Consider the following 20,182-nt stretch of genomic DNA (forward strand, 5'->3'; position numbering starts at 1 on the left):
ACCATTTTGCTTTTCCTTCTTCCAGACTGACCTAGAGACTTTCTGTTTTGTCCCTCTGCGGTTTCCCGCTACAGCCTTCTCTTCACCAACAGGTCTTTACTCTTGCTTCCGGCTCTTACGTACTGTAAGTCTCTCTCCCAACTCTCAACAGCTCTACCCAATCACTCTCACTAGGATTGCAGTAGTCCCTGGTCCCGCTGCGATTTACAGATCTGCTAAGACTCCGCAAATATCTTGGACTGGACACGACACCGAACGGGCTCACGAGACACCAGCAAGCATGAAAGGTTATAACGCCAGCTCCTCCTTATCTCCGTTATCCTCTCCCACTACCCTAGCCACATTCTGCGGCAAGAAAGCGGCGCCCATCATCTATCGCAACTAGTCAGTTCGTAAATGAGGCTTGGGACCGCCGCTCCGATTGATCAGCGCAAGCTGGAGGATGGCGCCACCAGGATCGGGAACCACAAACAACTGTCATCGCGGCGTCAGACAAGTCAGCGAGGTTTTCTGAGACTGGATAAGGCTGGCTACCGCTACGTCCGGAAACATCCTAGGCCTCTCTTGCGCGGAAGTCCGTGCGGCCTTATTGCAATGATTCGCCAGTGGCTCGTGTCAACAAAGCGACTAATGGACAAGCTGTCAAGTGACTGCGGGCCAGCGCCGACTCCAAAGCTATAGACAATGGGCGAATAAGCGTGCGTTCTATTCTCTTCTAACCTGGGTTTATTAGATTTGGTACATGGACTGCTTCCAGACTCCACAAGCCTCTATCAGTATTGCAACATCAATGGTTACTCGTGCAGCTATGCTGACTCCACATACCGGGAGGCTCAATAGACATCCTCTGAAAACAGAAGCATTATGGTCCCGATATCACACTGTATTTCGATGACTTGCGGATATCATGAACTGAAGCACGCCGTCTCCCTCTAGGCTGTTGTAGGCTGGAACCTTGGAAAGCAATAAGCCTCGCTTTCAAGCGTTTGACCTAGGAAAATACTGTCTGGTTAGTATTGCTGGCGACCAAGCTATTTTCACCAACACATTGCGCTGGATCTGACGGCTTCACCACTGCCAGTTTGTTCTTAAATCTGCATAAACACAAATGTTCAGATGTGTCATCCAGGTTCCATATCAGCTGGATTCTGGCGTTGTCCTTGCTCAGCCCCCTCTTGTACCTCTGCGGGTAGATCGGGCTGCTCTCGCTGCGTTTGGGTGTTTTCTACTCTTGCCGGCTGCCTTGACCTTACTACTTGGACGACGTTGGCAGCCATCTGTGCCATGAAAATGGCTAGGAAGACCCCCAGCACTAGGGTCTGAGACAAATACGTATCTGAGCTATTGGTTGCAACCAAGTCCGGGCCACCAAACTGAGAAACTGCCCCACCCGGCCCGAACGTTATTGAGACGGACATGGGGAATGGCCCGAAAGTCGTGACAACCCTAGATCCCGAGATACTTGTCCCAGGCCCTACGAGCCAAGAGATGATGGTAAAGACGAGGAGAGGGACGGCTAGTCATAAGACAGCAGATATTGGTGGACGGCCGCGGGCGAACCTAGACCATGCGTGAGTATCAATGCTTATTTGCCTACTCTCAGCTTGGAATACTCGTAGGCTACTTACCACTGTCGAGACTCTAGTCTTTTGACCCATCGCGCGGTAATTTTCAGCCTTTGCCTAACTGACGTTGTTTCCAACAGCATATATTTTTCCTCCTCCCACCTAGGCAGGACTGTCGCAAACCACCACGGAAATAGAGCGGGGTCAGTCGGTAATGCCCCATAAGCTAGCAAAACACGAGGGTGTAACCATGGTGCTCCTAGTCTGCGCTCTCTGAGCACAAAATCCAGCGCCAACTGGTATAGTTCCTGGGTTGACATGGAATCTATGGACCTGTCGGAAGTGCTGCTTCCTGGTTCAATAGTAGCAGTCTCTCTTGATTCCTGGGCCTCCTCCTCGGAAATTGAAACATCGTCAACCCGCTGGATCTTACCAACGTGGTAGCCATCCACCAGCTCCCAACTGAGCACTTTAAAGCGGGATGTTCCGGTAGCAATAAGGAGGCTCCTTCCATCAGGTAGCAGTTCATGGCGGTTGATGGCCAGTATAGTCCCATACCGCATGAACGGTGCCCTTCCAAGTCCCTGTTGAAGATGGCCTCTTCGGTTGGGCATCACCATGCCAAATTTTCGACTCCCGCTTTCCATGACTCTTTGGATCATAAGACGGTACCGCGGTTCAAAGATATGAAGTCCAATTGGCATAGTCGGAAATGCAAGAGATACTACAGCAAGCGGAAGCTTGCCTTCACTATTCAACTCGATGTTAGAAGCAACGTCTGCTCGTCGAGATGCCACCTCATCAGGTAGAAGAGTCTCAATGATATCCGATAGGCTTTTGTTGTTTCGCTCCGACCTGACAGATGAAGGCATATTCAGCTTCCGCCGACATATGGGGCATAAATTACTATGAGATAAAGCCATAGCGACGCATCTACGACAGAAAGTATGACCGCAGGGCGTCGTCAATGGGTCGAGAATCAGCGAGTAGCAAACCTGGCAATCTAGCTCATTGCGCACTGTGGCTCGAAGTTTGGTAAGCGTGCGGGTATACTTTGTGTAGCAGGCAGATAGGGGAGGTTGGTAGCTGACTTCCGAGACGTTATAGCCAAATCGACCTCCCTTAACCAAGTTGAACACTCCCGTCAGGGGTTCCGGACCAATCTCGGCACTCTGCTCCAGCTTCCCCCTGTCAGGTAAAGCTCCCACCCATGCGACTGTTTGCCCAGGATTTCCATCCTTAGTTGTACTTGAGTCGTCCTCCAGCACCTCGTCAAACACCTCAACCAACCTCGATAAAAGGACATCAGTACCACAATCACCCAGACAATGATCGGCACCGCATCCACCTTCACCCCCGTAACACGTAAAGCCCTGCTTCCGCTCCTCGATTGCAGGATATGAAACCCCTATGCGTGGCCTAATCGGCGGTAAGCAGCTCCGACAAAACGTACCTCCACACGGAAGTCGAAGGGGTGTTTGGAGAGGAAACGAGCAACGAGAGCATTGTATCAATCGAATAATGGCATGCGGAGAGATAGTAGTCGCCTCCTCGAAAGTCTGGTTCATCAATGACGGCGTCATGCAGCGAGATGTAGAGCGAGAATCAGGGTCATCGCCGTGCGGGAGAGTGTGCTGAGAAGCCTCATCTTCCATGTTGGTATTATTGGTTTTGTATGTATGTGGTAGATTATATACGAGTAAAGTATATATGGAAAGGAAACTTTGTTCGTATCAAATGCAAGCTAGCCGTTTCTTCATGGCGCTGAGGTGAGTTGTCGACAAAACAAGTTGCCTTGGTCTGGGCAATAAGATACTCCGGCACCGGTACACGGACCGCGGGATTCTGATGAATTATGTAAGCATTTGCTGCAGGGAATCTTCGATCAGCTTGGAAGAGAATCTCAAGCGAGGTATACAATGTCGCAGTGAGCGGTTACGAAGCTATTGAAGATAGCCCGAGATTGAGTGAGCGTATAACACGCTGACTGACTCAAGAATAACGGAGCTACGCGAACTCGTTGTCTACGACGAAAAACATTCCAGCGAACCGAAAATTTTTTATCATATATTGGACATGATAAGTTGAAGACCAGGCAAAATTGCCGTTCTTCGCGTTTATTCCATCCACATTCAGCAGGTAATAAGCCTAGCTAGCAAATCCATGTCCCATAAAGTCCAGCCACATGGCGTAAATAACTCTGCCAACCGGAATACAAGACAAATAGATGCGCGCTGCAGACTCGCACATACCTACAGACGACGACCGCGGCGACCACCCTTGCGACGAGTAGAGTCGGAAGGAGTAGGGGTGACGTCCTCAATACGACCGATTCTCATACCGGAACGGGCGAGAGCACGAAGGGCAGACTGGGCTCCGGGACCGGGGGTCTTGGTGCCGTTACCTGTAGCATTTGGTATCAGTATTTGCTCGCATGGTCCGTAATTTGATAGTGAAATAAGAGTACGCACCACCAGTAGCACGGATCTTGATGTGAAGAGCGTTAATGCCGAGCTCCTTGCAGCGGGCGGCAACGTCCTGAGCAGCCAACATGGCGGCGTAGGGAGAAGACTCGTCACGGTCAGCCTTGACCTTCATACCACCGGTGACACGGCAGATGGTTTCGCGACCGCTGATAGAACGTTAGTGTTCACTGCTCGCAATGTGTATTATATATATGCAACCCATTAGGGCGTAGGCATAAGGGAGACGAACGAGAGATCGGTAACGTGGACGAAGGTGTCGTTGAAAGAGGCGAAGATACGCGCAACGCCGAAAACGAGCTTGCCTGGAAACATATTGATTAGATCTGCTCTGGCAAACTGCCGCTTGGAATAATATTAGGTGGGCGCATACCATCACCGGCGAGAGGGCCGAGAGTGACGTTGTCCTTAGCGGGGGCCTTGGTCTTGGGAGCCATTGTGTCGACTTGCTGATGTGGGATGGAATATGGAGAGAAAGCAAGAAGTAGTTACAGTGCCGCTCTGAAGATACAAGGAAAATCTCTGGTGGAGGTGCGTGTGCCCTATAAGTGATTGGCGCTCTATGATTGGAGGATTGCAAGATCAAGCGAGAGGCATCTATAGCCTGAGGCATTAAAAGTACCGGCTTGGATCGGGCCGGCGGGCGGTGAGGAGACGGTTTTCGTTACTATTTAAGAATTCTTTTGCCAGTCAACTTTTTAAGTTTTTTTGTTTCAACACTAAGTCGACAACGAAGCAGCAGGCTCTGCACAAATTTTGATCAGGGTTTCAATTGAGGTCAGCTTCTAATTTGCTGGGTGTCTCTTCCAGAGCACAGCATATTGTAAGATGGCGTTTACGAAGGAAACCGCCTCCATTGGCATCATTGGGATGGGAGATATGGGCAAGATGTACACCCAGCGGTTGAGTGCCGCAGGATGGAGGTAATCATGATCACTTTGATTCTGTCTGCAACGTGGTTTCATTATTCCTTATGGTAAGCTCCCTTATTTGCTCTGTTGTCTCCTTTCATATGATGACCCGAGTGCATTTGGCTCGAGCATGGTCTGTCAGTGTAGCCTTCCGACGCCATTCTGGTGTTTGGTGAGCTGGCAGGCCGTCGATGATGTAAAACTCTCGCTACCTTACTATCTTTGTCTGAATTATTCATTGCCATCTCATTACATGATTCATCGTTAGTCGGTCGTGTCTTGTGCTAACTTGATATTATTAGGACGACTGTAATTGCGCTTTATAAAGTATTTGTTAACTAACATTCGTACTAATTTTCAAGGATAAATGCTTGTGACAAACCCGATAGTTTTAATAATTTGAAGCAAGAATTTGAAGCCTATGTACGTCTTCGACTCGCAGCTCATGCTGTCTGTCCCTAAACTCATTGTATGTATAGAGTGGCGTAACAATATATCCGAATGGACATCTTGTCTCCAGGATTAGCGATTTCATACTTTACAGTGTAGAGGCCGGCGTCATCGATAAAGTGGTCGCAGAGTATGGGCCCTGTATGTCCTGTCCATAGCCAGTCAAGGCTGCAGCTAACCGTCGGAAGCAACAAAGGTCGGCGCTATTGTCGGTGGGCAAACATCCTGTAAAGCCCCTGAGCTCGCAGCTTTCGATAAACATCTTCCGCAGGATGTAGAAATCATCTCATGTCACTCACTACATGGTCCTCAAGTGAACCCGAAGGGCCAGCCTTTGGTATGCATACGTCGTTCACCTTTCACGAAGCAAGCCGGAGTAACACAGCCATAGGTTCTTATACAACACCGTGCAAAAGACTCAAGTCTCCGGTTCGTTGAGGAAGTTTTGTCTTGCTTTAACTCGAAGTATGTCTACCTCAGCGGCGAAATGCACGACCGCATCACAGCAGATACCCAGGCCGTCACACATGCAGCCTTCCTCAGCATGGGAACAGCATGGCAGGCGAACAAACAATTCCCGTGGGAGATCTCTCGCTGGGTTGGTGGAATCGAGAACGTCAAGATCAACATCACGTTGCGCATCTACTCGAACAAATGGCACGTTTACGCGGGCCTGGCGATCCTCAATCCAGCCGCTAAGAAGCAGATACGCCAATATGCAGAGTCCGTAACAGAGCTCTACAAGCTCATGATTGAAGGGAAGCGAGATGAACTTAAACGCCGAGTTAGGGCTGCGGGTGCAGCAGTATTTAGGGACGGTACGGAGAAACAGGATTTGCTGCTCAGCGATGAGGTTCTTGACCGATTTTCGCTGTCAAAGGGGACCCGCGAGTCGTCTCCGCCGCCGCCAAATAATCATCTCAGTTTGCTAGCTATTGTGGACTGCTGGTCGAAATTGGGCATCGTGCCCTATGACCATATGATCTGCTCGACTCCGGTTAGTTTACATTGTCCTCATTATCAAGCATACCTAGAACTTCTTCGCTAATGTGAATAGCTATTTCGTTTGTGGCTTGGAGTAACGGAATATCTGTTTCGAAATCCAGACCTTCTCGACGAGGCCTTGGATACAGCAATCGACGACAAGACGTTTAGGTCTGACGACCTCGAATTCACATTTGCGGCTCGCGTAAGTTCAACCCGCTCTGGCTGGTACTCGACCAGGCAATCCTTCTATGTGCTAACTTACTTCCCGTCCAGGCATGGTCTGATTGTGTTTCATTTGGAGACTTTGAATCGTACCGTGACCGATTCGAGAGAATCCAGCAGTACTTTGCTCCGCGGTTCCCTGATGCCGTCAAGCTTGGGAATGAGATGATGAAAAGAATTCTGGAGAAGACTAGCAATGAGAGTTCGTAACGGTGGAGGACCAAGTATGTATTATCGTCGGATGCTCAAGTGAGGTCTCTAGACCTCCCTACGCAATAGTTTGACAACTTGGCTGAAGGAACTGTAGAGCGTAGAAGCTTCTATAGGTACCCTGTTGAGATAATCTAAGCGATCCCGTCGCAAGTAAATTCATCCGGTGAACTGGGACTGTACCTGGTTCCTGAATAGATATTGAATAGAGCTGAATGTACAGGTACGGACCCACGACTGGGTAATTCATGATAGCTGGTTAGTCAGCAGTCCCAGGTTGACTTCGTACTTCTTGAGCCCGAAACCGACTGACAGGATATGCTTTGATAGAAGGCAGCTGTCCTAAAAAAGAAAGAGCTAATGGATTATTGACGCCCATCCGATTGCTTAGTTCGTCCCTTGTCCCGTGTGACTTGCTTTCCGATTCGACTAGCGACGTCCGCGATCACAACGCCCTGTCCCCTCCAACACATCGGCGGCAACACTCGAAACGAGCACTTCTACGTTCGCCAGTTCCCGTCTGCTTTTGTATACTAAAGATCTGTCGTGTACTCAATGCGGCTCTTTACTCCTCATCCCCTTCGCGACAGGTGATTGAGACGCCTCGTTTGCGGCTAGATGGAGCCCCATGGCGTCCGGATACAACTCGAATTTCTCTGGGACGTCGATCCAACACCGCGCCGCCGGCGATGGACGCTCCTTGTCTAGTCAGGATGGTGGACTTGCGGATGGTAGTTGGCCCGGCCCTGCTTCCTCGAAACCAGGGAGGAATCGTCGCTCCGAGTCTGGCGGTAGTACTAGCATTGGCCCGCGGGGAGGGTCGCTGGCGCCTTCAACAACAGGACCCGGCAGTTTTAGCGCGGAACTGAAAAGCATGAAGTCGTCTCGAAGTACCACTCCGCGAGCTGAAGTACGGCCTGACTACGCACGAAGACCCAGCAGCATCGACTATGACGACCTACCAACCTCAGAAGACCGCCAGGCCGCGATAAGAGATAGGATCGCCAAAGAGATGAAAATCAAGACAGGAACGGAGAATATGTTGGAAGTACTGTTGACAAAAAATCCAAAACAGACGCGGGAGCAGAGACTAAGGGCGGAGTCGGAGCTGAGCTCGTCTAATCGTAAGCTCGCTGAACTGCATCATGAACTTGAGGAGGAACAACTGCGTGCGCAGGCGCCATCAACCCCTCCTCGAAGTCGTCTCTCCGGTCTGTTTCAGGGCCCTTCAATACGGTCACCCTCTCGCGCGAATATGTCCGATATTGAGCGGTTGGACGATACCGAGGCGGAGATGGAGTCGCCAACCTATGTCCTTGCGGAGACCCTTCAGGCTTTAGAAATTGAGTTAATGTCACCGGATTACTACGTCGAGCGTGCGAACAGTCTAGTCGAACTCTTCAGACGACATCCTACACTGAAGTATGACCTTGCTTGGTCGGTATTCGGCTTACGCGTTCAAGTTATGCTTCTAAGTGATAGCAAGGAAGTTGTGGCGGCCGGATATCGGTTGACTCGCTATGCCATCGCAGATCGGAAATCTCTTCAGATGATCCGGTCACTTCACACAGATGAGCTCGTTATCCTGTCATTGGTCAAGGAAAGCAAAGCAAATCTCGAGCGTGAGCAAGCTCTGAAATTCGTGCGTGCATTCCTCGATGTCAAGGATGGAGTGAAGGAGATTTCACGTGCTGTTGTTCGGACAATCGTCTCCGTAGCTGAGCACCATGATGATCGTCTTCGAAATATTTCGCTTATGACGCTCGCCGAAATCCTGGTGAAAGACCCTCAACTAATAGCGTACGCTGGTGGCTTTTCTCCGTTGCATGACGCATTATCAGAAGGAACATTTGGGGCATCAGAGAGTTTGATAACATGCTTCCTGCATGTGCTCGATACTCCCCACAGCAGGATGCATTTACGGGGAGGGTGTGAACTTGAGGCTGTACTCGCACCTTTTACCGATTCATTGTCCGACAACATTCGCAACGGGCGTCTAAAGTCATCAGCAAAGGCAATATCCGCGATGCTAAAGACATGGCCAGGATTGGTGATTCTTGGAAAGAACGGGGCAAAGCCTCTAAAGTCGCTTCTGGAGTCATTACATTATCCGGACCCTCAGGCAAGGGATCTAATCATGGAACTTCTATTCGATGCTCTGAGGATTAAGCCACCATCGTGGTCCTCCTCGTTTCTCGCTGGACGAAGACTTACAACATACGGCCGGGTCGCGAACCTGAGATCTGAGTCTGACACAAGACAACTCCGGAACTTCTTTGACAGCAGCGAAAGCCAATTTGACCTAACTGCTCACTTCTCCACTCTCATTCTCGCCGCTTTGATCGATGCTGGATTGTCCAAGGTAATTTATTCCCAATTGAGTGGCCCATGTGTATTGACATCCCGCAGGCACTATGTGATCTCATTGAAGAGGAGGAAGATTTGTCCCTCAGGCGAAAAGCGACCCTGCTTCTGACAGAAGTTCTAAAGCTGGCCCACCATTCTCTACCTTCAAATATCAGTGCGAAGCTCCAGGTGCTCCCACACTTGATACCGTCTGCCATTAGATTCGATGTCGAGAACCATGATGTGTCTACATCTACAATCTACCAAATAGAAAGTATCAATAGAACATTGGCCCGGTCCCTCGGTGGTCTCGCCAATGGAGCCGGCAGATATAGCGTGGATGTTGATATATCCGCCTCTCTTTTGTCCGGAGATCAGAACAAAGACAAACTGAGCCCAGCCATGGATGAGACACAATTCCGCAACGCGATTCTGGAGACGCATGTCTTGAATACTGTGAACTACCTGAAGTGGAAGTGGGATTTGATCCACCGCATCGTGGAAGGTCCTCTCTCAAACCCCAAGAGGCTGGACGAGGCAATCAAGGGATCAAAGTTCATGAAACGTCTCATGGGATTTTATCGTCCTTTCAAATACAGATTCTCAGTGCTCCCGAATACGAAACCAAATCAGCGATATGTTCGCACTGGTTGCGCCTTGATGCGCTGTCTGGTGCAGACGCCGGAAGGCATAAAATATTTGGCGGAGAACAAATTCCTCCGACAGGTTGCCGAATGTCTTGCGCAGGTTGACCATATGAGTGGTTTGACATCGTCGGCGCCGTTGTTCTCGCGAGAACAAATGGCAAACACACTGAGCGGCGGCTACTTTGCCATGCTAGGGACGCTGAGCGCCGACCCCAACGGGCTCGCGATGATGGAACGATGGCATATGCTTAATATGTTCTATCATATCATTGAACTCCGGGATCGCGACGACCTAATCCAGACGCTCATCGGGAACATGGATTACACCCAGGCAAGCCATCTACGGGTTATGCTATCTAAAGCTCTTACTACTGGCTCCAAAGATATTCGCATTTTTGGGACAAGGCTACTTCGAAAATATACTGTGGGGAATGTGTCACCCACATCAGTTAGCAATGCAGACTGGGTCATCAAGCTCCTTGTAACTCAATTATATGACCCTGATGTCTCCGTCTGCCAAGTAGCAGTGAAGATTCTGGAGGAGGCATGCAATCAGCGCGATTACCTTGAGTTTGTGGTCAAATGTCGGCCGTCTCTGGACCATCTAGGTGAAATTGGTGCGCCTCTGCTGTTACGCTTCTTGTCCACTTCAGTCGGCTACCATTATCTTGATGGACTCGACTATATCACGCAGGAAATGGATGATTGGTTCCTAGGACGGAACGATGCATACGTCAGCCTGGTCGAAGCCGCTTTGTCTCGAGCCTATGTGGACCATCCCCGTAGAAACAGCTTGGTACCTGAAGATCTCGTTGATCTCCAGGATATTGGTCTTGTGCCTCCACACTTCTACAGAGAACTGGCTCGGACAGCAGAAGGCTGCAAACTATTAGAGCAATCAGGTCACTTTTACGAGTTTGCTGCAACGATCTCTGATTTTCGACTAGATGAAGAGGACCATGAGACTCTCCTCAAAGTCAAAGGCTGTCTCTGGGCGGTGGGAAATGTTGGCTCGATGGAGCTGGGTGCGCCATTCCTGAGTCTGGAGCTCGTCCAAAATATCGTAAAAGTTGCCGAGTGTGCAGAGGTTTTGACAATGAGGGGGACTGCTTTCTTTGTCCTGGGCTTAATATCCCGCAGCCAACATGGTCTTGAGGTTCTAAGACAAGCTGGATGGGATTCTGCTATTGATCAGAAGGGAAATTCGCTCGGCCTATGTCTTCCTACGGACTTTGGCAAGCTCTTCCTGGTACGTTGCAGCACCTGCTTCTCGGATATCCCTGCTGACTGGTACTCTAGATTGATTTCCCATCTTATTCCAGACCCGCGGAAGCGAAGCGCACTTCTCAAGAAAAACACAAAGAAGCAACATCGGATCCAGACCCTGTGAACGAGAAAATTCTTAGGCTGATCGCCGATATGGGCAACACTGTTCTGTCCAAGAGAGCCGCAGCGGATCTTCATAGGTAAGCCTGACAAACTTATAATCCGCTTCTGAGGCTTACGTTTCAAACTGCAGCATCAAATCCAAAGACCCCGAGCGGTTCCATCAACCTCACCTTTTCACCAAAACTTTGAGTATTATTGAAAGCCACCACTTCCGGCTCCCTGCCCGGCGGTTCGCTCTTGATCTTTTCGACAAGAGCGTGATGCGACGCGTGGTATTAGGCGAACAGCCGCAGTCTGATTCCGACTCGGAAGCAACCTCCTCGCAGGCATCGGAGTAACATGCTTGCTACATGTTGCGTCTTTTTCGGCGTTAAAATTGCGAAAACTTGTTACCTGTTTTCTTATGTCCAATCGGATAATCATATCTGTCATTTCCTCCCCAAGCAATCCAGTTGGTGCTTTTCTGTTCTCGAGTGAAAGGGATACTGTTGATCGAAGTTCGGGGTAGGTAGGGAGCTAGTCGAGGAGGTTCCCTTTGGAATCCTCTTTTGTTATTATCTGATTGGTCTTTCGGGGTCTATGTCCTGCTCTTTAGCGGTCATATACTGTACATACCTCCATACGACATCAAAGGGGGTTCGTATTGGGATGTTTACGAGACGTGCTTCTTATATATTCGTTAAACCGCTGGCTACGGTTGCATTATTGCGTATAAGACAATATACTTGCATTTGTTTTTTGGATAACTAGCCTGTTGAGAAGTGTAACCTGAAGTGGGTGGCTTTGGTTTCTCACACTGAGGATTGATATTTTGTCCCTAATATATATCGCAATCACTGCTTTGAAACCTGGCGCTTGTACGGAGCCAAAGCATGCAAATTTGCTGATTAGATCCGTTGTGTTGAATAATAATTTATTTTGTACCTAAAGGCCTCACGAGTCTGGGGTTCCCGTCACCGTATCTATTTGATTGAGAACAACACTGACGTCAAAATCCAGATTCTTCATGCTCCCCGCACTTTTGATACAAAAAATCAAACAACCTTATTGCGAACACGAAGCCTCAGCTGCTCGGAACAAGAACCGAAATGACCATCACATAACTGGATAATTTAGCAACCTACCTACTTTTTCTTATTAAAATATAACTCTAAACGGAACTAGCGCTACCATACTCATACTATGACCTCCCTAACGCCAACACCAACCCTCCTCATCCCGCACCTCCCACCAAAAACCCTCGTCGGCATCGACCTAATCACATTTACATCGACGCCAAATTTCCACGGAATCCGTGATATCCCGCCAGGTTGGCATTTCGTGTACACCGGTACAACGGCGGGGCTGAGTCTGCGGCTGGGCGGGTGGTTTTACGTAGACCGCGGTAACAGCACGGAAACAGAAATTGGAAAAGATATACTTGTCTGGCGATGGAATGACAACACAGAAGCTCTTGAGCCATTGAGATCCCATCAGATGGGCGAGGGGCTGCGCTATAGGGCTAATATTGGTAGTGCCTGGGGTTCCGGTGGGCTGTGGCGATATCGGAGTCGGGTACCTTCTGCAGCGATTGCAGCGGATGCCGGGGCGTTGCAGAGAAGTGGTGGTGACAGCGGTGCCGGTCGAGGTGATAACGGGGGCTTAGAAGAAGAAGAGGAGGAGGAGGAGGAGGAGGAGGAAGGGCGGAGGGAATGGACTGCGTTGACAAATAGGTTGTCGCCGCAGCTCCTAAGCAGAATTACGGGTGAGCCTGCGCTAGATTGGGACGGAAGGGCGAGGTGGTTGGTTACGTCGGGAAGTACGGCGCAACAGGACGACGATGATATTCCTGGAATTGATATAAACCCGGACTCGAATCCCATAGATGATGGCGTGTCTGGTGCTGAGGGTCAAGGACGACTTGAGGACTACACGGAGAGACAGTTCTCATTTCTCCCTGTGGATTTGAAAAGGACCTGGCGCGAGGGCGCGATCGGCCGCGAGAGGACCGAAGCAGCGCGCGATCGATCCTGGGCATTGGGCGAGATCATCCACAGAGTGTCATCGTCTTCGTCGCCGCATTCTGAGATTGCTGCCGATGGCGGTGTTGAAACGGATATAAACGCCTTCGGCGAAGCCCAGATCCTTGGCGAGCTGCAATTCACCTTCCTTATGGGCCTGACATTGATGAATTACTCCTGCCTTCAACAGTGGAAGCGCCTTCTCGGACTGATCCTCACCTGCCGCTCCGCCATCACGGATAGGGCACCTTTCATGGCGGAGGCCCTACGCTTGCTTCTTACGCAACTAAAGCGGGCGGACGATGTGGAGGGCGGGCTCTTTGACCAACTGGGCAATGAAGGAGGCGCGGAGGGGGGCGAATTCCTGCGGCGGTTGCTGAAGGGGTTCAGGACAGCTATGTATGAGGTTCTTGAGGATAGGGGAGAGTCACCAGTTAAGAGGGAATTCGGGAAACTGGAGGAGTGGGTGAGGCGAGAACTTGACTGGGAATTGGATCGGGACGCGGTGCTTAGGAAGGGGATGGTGCAGCTGGAGGATGGGGAGGAGGTGGAGTTGGAAATGGTGGACCATGAAGAGGAGGAGTACGCGCCTGTTGTTGTGGAATTGGATGGCATTTATTAGTGAGATGAGGTAGCTACTGCGCTACGTAAAAGTCAAGGATGATACCCAGTACATAGGCGAGCTCGTAATTCGTGCATTTATATAGTTCTAGTCTTTTTTGCGTCTATGAACAGATCGTCGGTCTACCGCTGTGCATAAAATCCTTTACTTTTCGCTCTCATTCTCAATAATGTACGACCACTCGTGGTTCTCAGCGCCATCCTTGCCGTACATAACCGCCTCAAGCCACGACTTGATCTGAGCAGCGTATCCCGCAGTCTGGCCCGGCTTGAGGAGCTGGATATCGACAGCACCGTTACGGATGAGCTTGACAGGGGTGATGAAGAACTGTAATCACGTTAGACATTTCGAGCTCTGAAGAAAATGGAGAGGAAGCAACATACTGCAGTCCCACAAACAAAAGCCTCGACAACCCTGCCCTCCTTCCACGCCGCCTCAACATCCCAGATTGTAAATGTCTTCTCAACAACTTCGACAGCCTCGAGGTCGCCCACAGCCTGGTTGAGCCTTGACCGTGCAAGCTCCAGAACACTACGTCTCGTTACGCCTGGGAGGATAAGCTGATTCTCTAACGGAGCAGTCACAAGCTCCCGCTTCCCCGTCTGCGCATTCTCCCAGACAATGAAAAAGTTGCTTGCACCGGCCTCAGTCACTTGACGGTCTTCACCGAAGAGCCAAAGAACCTGGTCGAAGCCCTGCGCCTGCGCCTTGCCGTGCGCTGCGAGCGAGGGGCCGTAGTTGGCGCCGAGCTTGGCGTATCCGAAACCGCCAGGCCAGGCGCGGATGGTGTCGGGTGCGGAGGTGAGGAGTTTTAGGCCAAGGGCTTCGCCGGGGGTTGCCTTGAGCCGGGTGGCTGGATCGGGCCAGGGGACGGCGATGATGAAAAGGAGGGCTTCGGCGGGTGCTTGAACGCCAAGCTGCGTGCCGGATCCGATGAGGGTTGGACGAAGGTAGAGGAAACGACCAGGCTGGTCCTTAGGAAGCCAGCCTGTTTATGTTAGCTTGACGGTAGGGATGGGGAAATGGTGCGGGGAAACATACGTAAACCGTCAATCTGCATCAGTTTGGCGATGAGGGTCTTGAGCTCCTGGAACCGGAAACTCGGCAGGGACGCCCTGACAGCGCTGTTCGATAGACGCTCACCGTTGAGGTCTGGTCTAAAAAGGCGCAGTTTCCCATCGAAGCCGCGATACACCTTCATGCCCTCAAAACATTCCGTAGCGTAGTGCAGGCATGACGCCGTCGGAGGGATGCTGAGATTCTGGAATGGTTTCACCTCGGGTGTCTCCCATCCGCCAGCAGCAGTCCAGCGCGCGGTAACCATGTGGTCGGTGCAGTAGGAGTGACTTAGCTCCTCAAGCGAGCCTGGGAGGGGGACATGGCGTAGTTCGGTCGAACGAGTGATCTTGACGACCGAGGCGTCGAGCTCAGCTAGAGTGTTGCCAATGGAGCCCATGGTTTAAATGACGTGGGATAGATATAGACAAAAGCGGGAGAATCGGGTGCTGAGTTGTAGACGAGACTCTGGTGTTAGTTATAGATTGAGCGCGATCTCGGGAGTGAGTCACGATAAGGAATCCAAACGAGCGCCGACTTCGCTCCGGCGTCAATTGAGATCTCAGTTGGCGTATATGATGCGCAAACCGAGATAGAGAGTGTGAAGGTAAAATGAAAAGAAAGTTCTTCAGATAATTGCCGTGCTACAGATTAATATTCAAGAAACTTCACGATGATTTTTTTAATGAGAATCCCCACCGTTTGCATTTTACGCCGCGGATAGCCGAGCGCAGTGCAGAAGCAATGTGAGCATAACGTAATCCACCACCGAGCTGCGCGGACCACCGAGCTGCGCGGCCAAATGTAGAAAAACAATGTTCAGAAATATAAATGAGAACTGCAGGCTTCAGGCAATACAAATATTATATTTTTCCTATCAGATAGAACAGTACTATCTATTAGTACATGACAATCTATTATGTCCGGTCTGATTGCAGTTGCTGCAGGTTGGTGGCCTACATTGCTTTGGTACCTGTTGGGCAAGTTCTTCATGTTCTCGAGCCTTTTGCTGCCCTTCACTGCCTGTCAGACTGCCACTAGTCTAGATAAAATACCTTGATGTCTTCTGCTTCTTTTTTTGGTATATTATACCTGCATGAAGTTGCTGGATCTCTTGCTGCACTAGAACAGTATTCTGTATAGTAATCTCTGCACTTTTAACAATCTTATCCACTGCCTGCTCTATTGTACTAGGAGATATTGATTAGCAGCTTTGAAGGTGTTCAATTTGCTGCTTCTGCTTTTCTAACTAACATAGATTTGCTGGAGTCTTGCCTATACCAAATAATTAGTTGCTTTCAGAAGTAGATGGTGGTGTTGGTGTTTTAGGCTTTGGTAACCTTGATAGGACTTTCTCAGGTACAAGTAGGATAAGACCAGTTGCTGCAAAACTACTCTAGATGCTTGATAAAGATATAGAACATTTAAAAACAGAGGGGAAGATATATAGGAAATCTTCCTTCTTAATTAAGAAGATCCCATTTTCTATTATTCTTGCAGTCTGGTTGCCATAGAAATGCTTCAACGGTGAGAAGCAGGTCATATTAAGTAGTTAAAGGCCATGAGATAAATAAGGAGGCATATATAATAGAATAATCATCCTTTCTGTATAGAACTTATCAAATCCTGCAGCAGTATGACTGCTATAGCCATCCAGAATTAATAGGCAATATCTTCCAACTGTTTGTGGAGCTGTATGAATCTCGAAGCAATTTTGAAGCCAGTCCAAACCTAATTTATTATTTGTCCACCCATTTTTGCTAATACTGAGTTGATAGTTGCTTGGTATATTATTATACTACTGAGACTGATGGTTCTCTGCAGCCAGGATAATATATAGTAGTAGAGCCTATCTAGATATATTTACTGCAATAATTGCAGTAGTCCACTCTCTATTCCTAGGCTGAACAGCTTTGGCGCGACTGTCTCTTATATCTACTCTACAGATAACCTTTGCAGTTAATATCACACCCATCTGAAAGCCAGTTTCATCTATATTATAGATGTCCTCCTTAGCAATCCCATACTTCTCAATAGTACTGGAAAACTGGCAGAACTACTCCTGGAATAGCTCAGGATCATCACATCTTACTTGCTGATAGTTATATTTTTGTGTATATTTAGAGCTTAGCTCTGCATGTCGGTTAATATAACAATTCACCCAGTTTTCACCAACTGTAGGATTCTTTAATGGAGATAATCATGCTGCAAGTAGAAGCCGCGCTAGGTAGCAAACAGTTGATATTTATAGAGGAAGACCACGCTGACCCATATCAATAATCCATTTCTTTAATATTGATTCCTCAAGATCTGTCAATTTTCTGCAATTGGCAATTACTTCTTTCCAAGAAGCTGTTCCATTAAGCCGGGTCATCAAAGTCCTTGGTGGTACATCAAATGCCTTTGCAGCAGCGGTTTTTGACGGAAAAAGGCCTGAGCTATAAGCATCGATAGCTAGCTTCATACACCCTTCTTTTGAAAGCTCAGCCATGTTGTTGTGTTTGAATGATGAACTGGTAAAGGGGTGGCCGCGTTGTTTGGCGGTGACCGCGCAGCTCGGTGGTCCGCGCAGCTCGGTGGTGGATTACGTTAAAGCATTTTGATGTGTAAGCAAGCTATTATGCGGAGTCAATATTTGTGCAATTGCAATTGTAGCCTTAAATATAAGGCTTGAAATGATGCTTGGCAGTACAGCATGATTATGAGTAAGCGTGTCTTATGCTGCAAGTCCAACCGGATTGCGTCGAAAACTGGCTTGCGAATCGACCTTGGGCGTCGGGAGTTCCATCAGGAGTTCCCATCAATGTCTTCAATCAGATGGTCCGAGTCGACTGACCCGTATTTAACATTGGTTTTGCAAGTGTTTCGGACTACTATCGCATGCGGCATAGGGAGCAGCCAAGTGTGGTCGGTATAGACTTCCGAGCTTCTAAAGAAAGCGGCCAAACCGTGGTAAGCGTGACCGGACTGGAAACTTTTTCCAAGGAAGTCACTTCCGGCCAATTAAAGCTACGCATGCTGAGCCACGGTTGTAAGCTAGTAGCTCAATCAGACTTCCGAGCTCCATTTCTGAAGGATCAGACAGTATGCTGTGGGGTATAGAGCCACTTTTGAGCTTGATAAGTGACAATCCTCGATAATAGACGAGCCATGTCCGTCGGCTTTAGAGCCTGGCTGGTCCCGTTTAAACGAGCGGGCCGGTACGGAACTGATACATGGAAGCAGCCAAATTCGAGTCTCCTGACTGCGAGCCCTTGCACAAATTTGCGACTCGAAATTATCCATCCAATAGCGACCGGCGCTGGTATGGTTCTGAGTTACTCTGGTATACCCCGGTAAGAATGTTAGTCCGGTGGGCCTTACAAGGATATGACTCCTCTGAAGCGGTGAGGCCTTCAAAGCACCGCTTTCTTAATTCAGCCTAGTTTTGAAGCTAGTAAAACCTCCAATATCGCCATCCTCCTGAGATCCATGGTGGTGAGCATTGCTAATATGGCTATCCCCAGACCTAGCACCCCTCCAGAGGCGCCTTTGGAGGTGACTGAGATATCTGAAAGGAGCCAAAGTTCTAGATGGCTAAGTCGCGATGATCGGATTCGCATTTTGACTCTACGAGATGCTGGTTTTACCTATCAACAGATCTCTTCTCAGCTTGGATTTACCTATCGTCAGGTGCAATATACCTGCCAGAATGAGCAATCTACTCCTCGAAAGCCTCCTGGCCAGCGCCCGAAGCTATCAGAAGAGGATATGGACAATATCATTACCTTTATCTCTTCATCACAACGTACGCGCCGACTATCTTATAAACGAGTTATTGAAGAACTAAATCTTCCCTGCGGAGAAACTGCACTTGCTCGAGCACTTAAAAAACGAGGCTATTCCCGATGCAAAGCTCTTCGAAAGCCACCTTTATCGGACGATACAAAGCGTGTACGTCTTGCCTGGGCCCTTGAGCATGTGAATTGGACAATTGAGCAATGGAATCGAATACTTTGGTCTGATGAGACTTGGGTTACTCCAGGCTTCCATACCAGAATCTGGGTTACCAGAAGAGCAGGAGAAGAGCTAGATGAGACCTGTATTCGTTTGTCTACCCCCAAAAAGCGTGGTTGGATGTTTTGGGGATCATTTTATGGAGATACTAAAGGCCCTTGCCTTTTCTGGGAGAAAGAATGGGGCTCTATCAATGTAGAGAGTTACTGTGAGCGAATTATGCCTATTATTGACGGCTATCTTCGCCTGAACCGACAGCAAGGTAACTATCTTTGTCTTATGCATGATGGAGCACCTGGCCATGCCAGCAAAGATACTATAGCAGAGCTTCATGAGCGTAGTATCTATCCTATTAGTTGGCCTGCCTTCTCCCCTGATCTGAACCCTATTGAGATGGTATGGAACTGGATGAAAGACTGGATCCAAGAGAGATATCCAGATGACCGCCAGCTATCTTATGATGCCCTACGAGAAATTGTACGAGCTTCATGGGATGCAGTCCCTACAGACTTTTTGAAAGGCCTTATTGGGTCTATGCAAGCCAGATGTCAGGCAGTAATCGAGGCAGAGGGTGGCCATACAAAATATTAGTAAGATATTAGCATTAATACGAACGGCAGAATCCAAAGGAGTCATATCCTTGTAAGGCCCACCGGACTAACATTCTTACCGGGGTATACCAGAGTAGACGTCTGGATGTCCATATCCCGAAGTCTTCAGGCGAGTCGCTCGGTAGTCATGCCCGATAATGTGTACATATATCGGTTATCCACATCTTGTGAATTCCAAATCTTCTCCCGGACAGCTGGCCCAAAAAAAAAAGGGCCAGCCAGCAGCAGCGGCAGAGACAGGGTTCTGCTTAAAGATTCATAGACGAAAGTAAACTCAGGCCCATTTCTGATAGGCCTGGATTGTCGGATAATTTATCCGCAGGCGTTGTTTCCGTGAGGAAATTATCTGTAGGTATTTTTGTATATGTCTTTCATTGGGGGCACGTTGTTACGTGTCCGAGGGTCCAGCCTGCTGGATGTTAATGGATTCTTTCCGGCCCCTGTAAAAGGATTATCGGGGAGCCGTCAATCGATGTTGTTGACTGGTTTGTCGGAACCCCGTTGCGAGTACTGGGTCGTGCCATGATTTCTGCTTTCGCCCATCCCCACGAATACGATCTCCGGTCTTTCCCCTGTCCTGAGAATTGGAGAGTGTGCAGATTGGGGGCCTTGAAGGAGCGAGTGTCGTTAAATTAGGGCGTGCGCGTAGCAGGCAGTGGGCACAGCTGTTGTCACGGGGGACAGAGA

General features: G+C 49.2%; 7 protein-coding genes across 7 annotated transcripts, besides 1 other annotated feature; 4 read left to right on the forward strand and 3 right to left on the reverse strand.

The window, feature by feature from the left end:
* Nucleotides 1-20,182: part of a sequence feature (contig 1.101 1..209568(-1)) that runs on past both edges of the window.
* On the reverse strand, nt 1,122-3,220 carry ANIA_05961 (putative ATP-dependent protease (CrgA); the record flags this gene model as incomplete). The annotated part of the gene is made up of 3 exons (XM_658473.1): nt 1,122-1,446; nt 1,629-2,973; nt 3,019-3,220. 3 exons carry the CDS (start codon nt 3,218-3,220, stop codon nt 1,122-1,124), a joined length of 1,872 nt encoding a protein of 623 aa, XP_663565.1.
* On the reverse strand, nt 3,607-4,540 carry ANIA_05960 (40S ribosomal protein uS11). Its single transcript, XM_658472.2, has 4 exons — nt 4,422-4,540; nt 4,281-4,353; nt 4,037-4,197; nt 3,607-3,969 (listed from the first exon to the last, which is right to left on the reverse strand). The coding sequence occupies exons 1-4, from the start codon at nt 4,483-4,485 to the stop codon at nt 3,818-3,820; spliced, it is 450 nt and encodes a 149-aa protein (XP_663564.1). The 5' UTR covers nt 4,486-4,540; the 3' UTR covers nt 3,607-3,817.
* On the forward strand, nt 4,768-6,909 carry ANIA_05959 (prephenate dehydrogenase (NADP(+))). The gene is made up of 7 exons (XM_050612354.1): nt 4,768-4,971; nt 5,322-5,382; nt 5,439-5,550; nt 5,598-5,746; nt 5,801-6,406; nt 6,467-6,598; nt 6,670-6,909. The coding sequence occupies exons 1-7, from the start codon at nt 4,877-4,879 to the stop codon at nt 6,826-6,828; spliced, it is 1,314 nt and encodes a 437-aa protein (XP_050467037.1). The 5' UTR covers nt 4,768-4,876; the 3' UTR covers nt 6,829-6,909.
* Nucleotides 7,457-11,548, forward strand: ANIA_10756 (TORC2 complex subunit TSC11; the record flags this gene model as incomplete). Its single annotated transcript, XM_658470.2, has 4 exons — nt 7,457-9,190; nt 9,238-11,070; nt 11,121-11,287; nt 11,341-11,548. The coding sequence occupies 4 exons, from the start codon at nt 7,457-7,459 to the stop codon at nt 11,546-11,548; spliced, it is 3,942 nt and encodes a 1,313-aa protein (XP_663562.2).
* ANIA_10758 (AAR2 splicing factor family protein) lies at nt 12,393-13,832 on the forward strand (the record flags this gene model as incomplete). The annotated part of the gene is made up of 1 exon (XM_050612360.1): nt 12,393-13,832. One exon carries the CDS (start codon nt 12,393-12,395, stop codon nt 13,830-13,832), a length of 1,440 nt encoding a protein of 479 aa, XP_050467038.1.
* Nucleotides 13,888-15,487, reverse strand: ANIA_05957 (branched-chain amino acid aminotransferase, cytosolic). Its single transcript, XM_658469.2, has 3 exons — nt 14,874-15,487; nt 14,216-14,820; nt 13,888-14,159 (listed from the first exon to the last, which is right to left on the reverse strand). Exons 1-3 carry the CDS (start codon nt 15,286-15,288, stop codon nt 13,977-13,979), a joined length of 1,203 nt encoding a protein of 400 aa, XP_663561.1. The 5' UTR covers nt 15,289-15,487; the 3' UTR covers nt 13,888-13,976.
* On the forward strand, nt 17,584-19,475 carry ANIA_05956 (uncharacterized protein; the record flags this gene model as incomplete). The annotated part of the gene is made up of 4 exons (XM_658468.1): nt 17,584-17,593; nt 17,874-17,919; nt 18,032-18,223; nt 18,395-19,475. 4 exons carry the CDS (start codon nt 17,584-17,586, stop codon nt 19,473-19,475), a joined length of 1,329 nt encoding a protein of 442 aa, XP_663560.1.

The sequence above is a fragment of the Aspergillus nidulans genome, chromosome I, assembly GCF_000011425.1.
Source record: "Aspergillus nidulans FGSC A4 chromosome I".
Taxonomy (NCBI): domain Eukaryota; kingdom Fungi; phylum Ascomycota; class Eurotiomycetes; order Eurotiales; family Aspergillaceae; genus Aspergillus; species Aspergillus nidulans.

Coding starts and splice junctions, on each gene's coding strand:
- ANIA_05960 (XM_658472.2), bottom strand. CDS start 4,485: ATGGCTCCCAAGACCAAGGCCCCCGCTAAGGACAACGTCACTCTCGGC. Junction 4,354..4,421: donor CGGCCCTCTCGCCGGTGATG/GTATGCGCCCAC, acceptor ATATGTTTCCAG/GCAAGCTCGTTTTCGGCGTT. Junction 4,198..4,280: donor GTCCACGTTACCGATCTCTC/GTTCGTCTCCCT, acceptor ACGTTCTATCAG/CGGTCGCGAAACCATCTGCC.
- ANIA_05959 (XM_050612354.1), top strand. CDS start 4,877: ATGGCGTTTACGAAGGAAACCGCCTCCATTGGCATCATTGGGATGGGA. Junction 4,972..5,321: donor TTGAGTGCCGCAGGATGGAG/GTAATCATGATC, acceptor CTAATTTTCAAG/GATAAATGCTTGTGACAAAC. Junction 5,383..5,438: donor AGCAAGAATTTGAAGCCTAT/GTACGTCTTCGA, acceptor TTGTATGTATAG/AGTGGCGTAACAATATATCC.
- ANIA_05957 (XM_658469.2), bottom strand. CDS start 15,288: ATGGGCTCCATTGGCAACACTCTAGCTGAGCTCGACGCCTCGGTCGTC. Junction 14,821..14,873: donor GATGCAGATTGACGGTTTAC/GTATGTTTCCCC, acceptor TAACATAAACAG/GCTGGCTTCCTAAGGACCAG. Junction 14,160..14,215: donor CTTTTGTTTGTGGGACTGCA/GTATGTTGCTTC, acceptor ACGTGATTACAG/TTCTTCATCACCCCTGTCAA.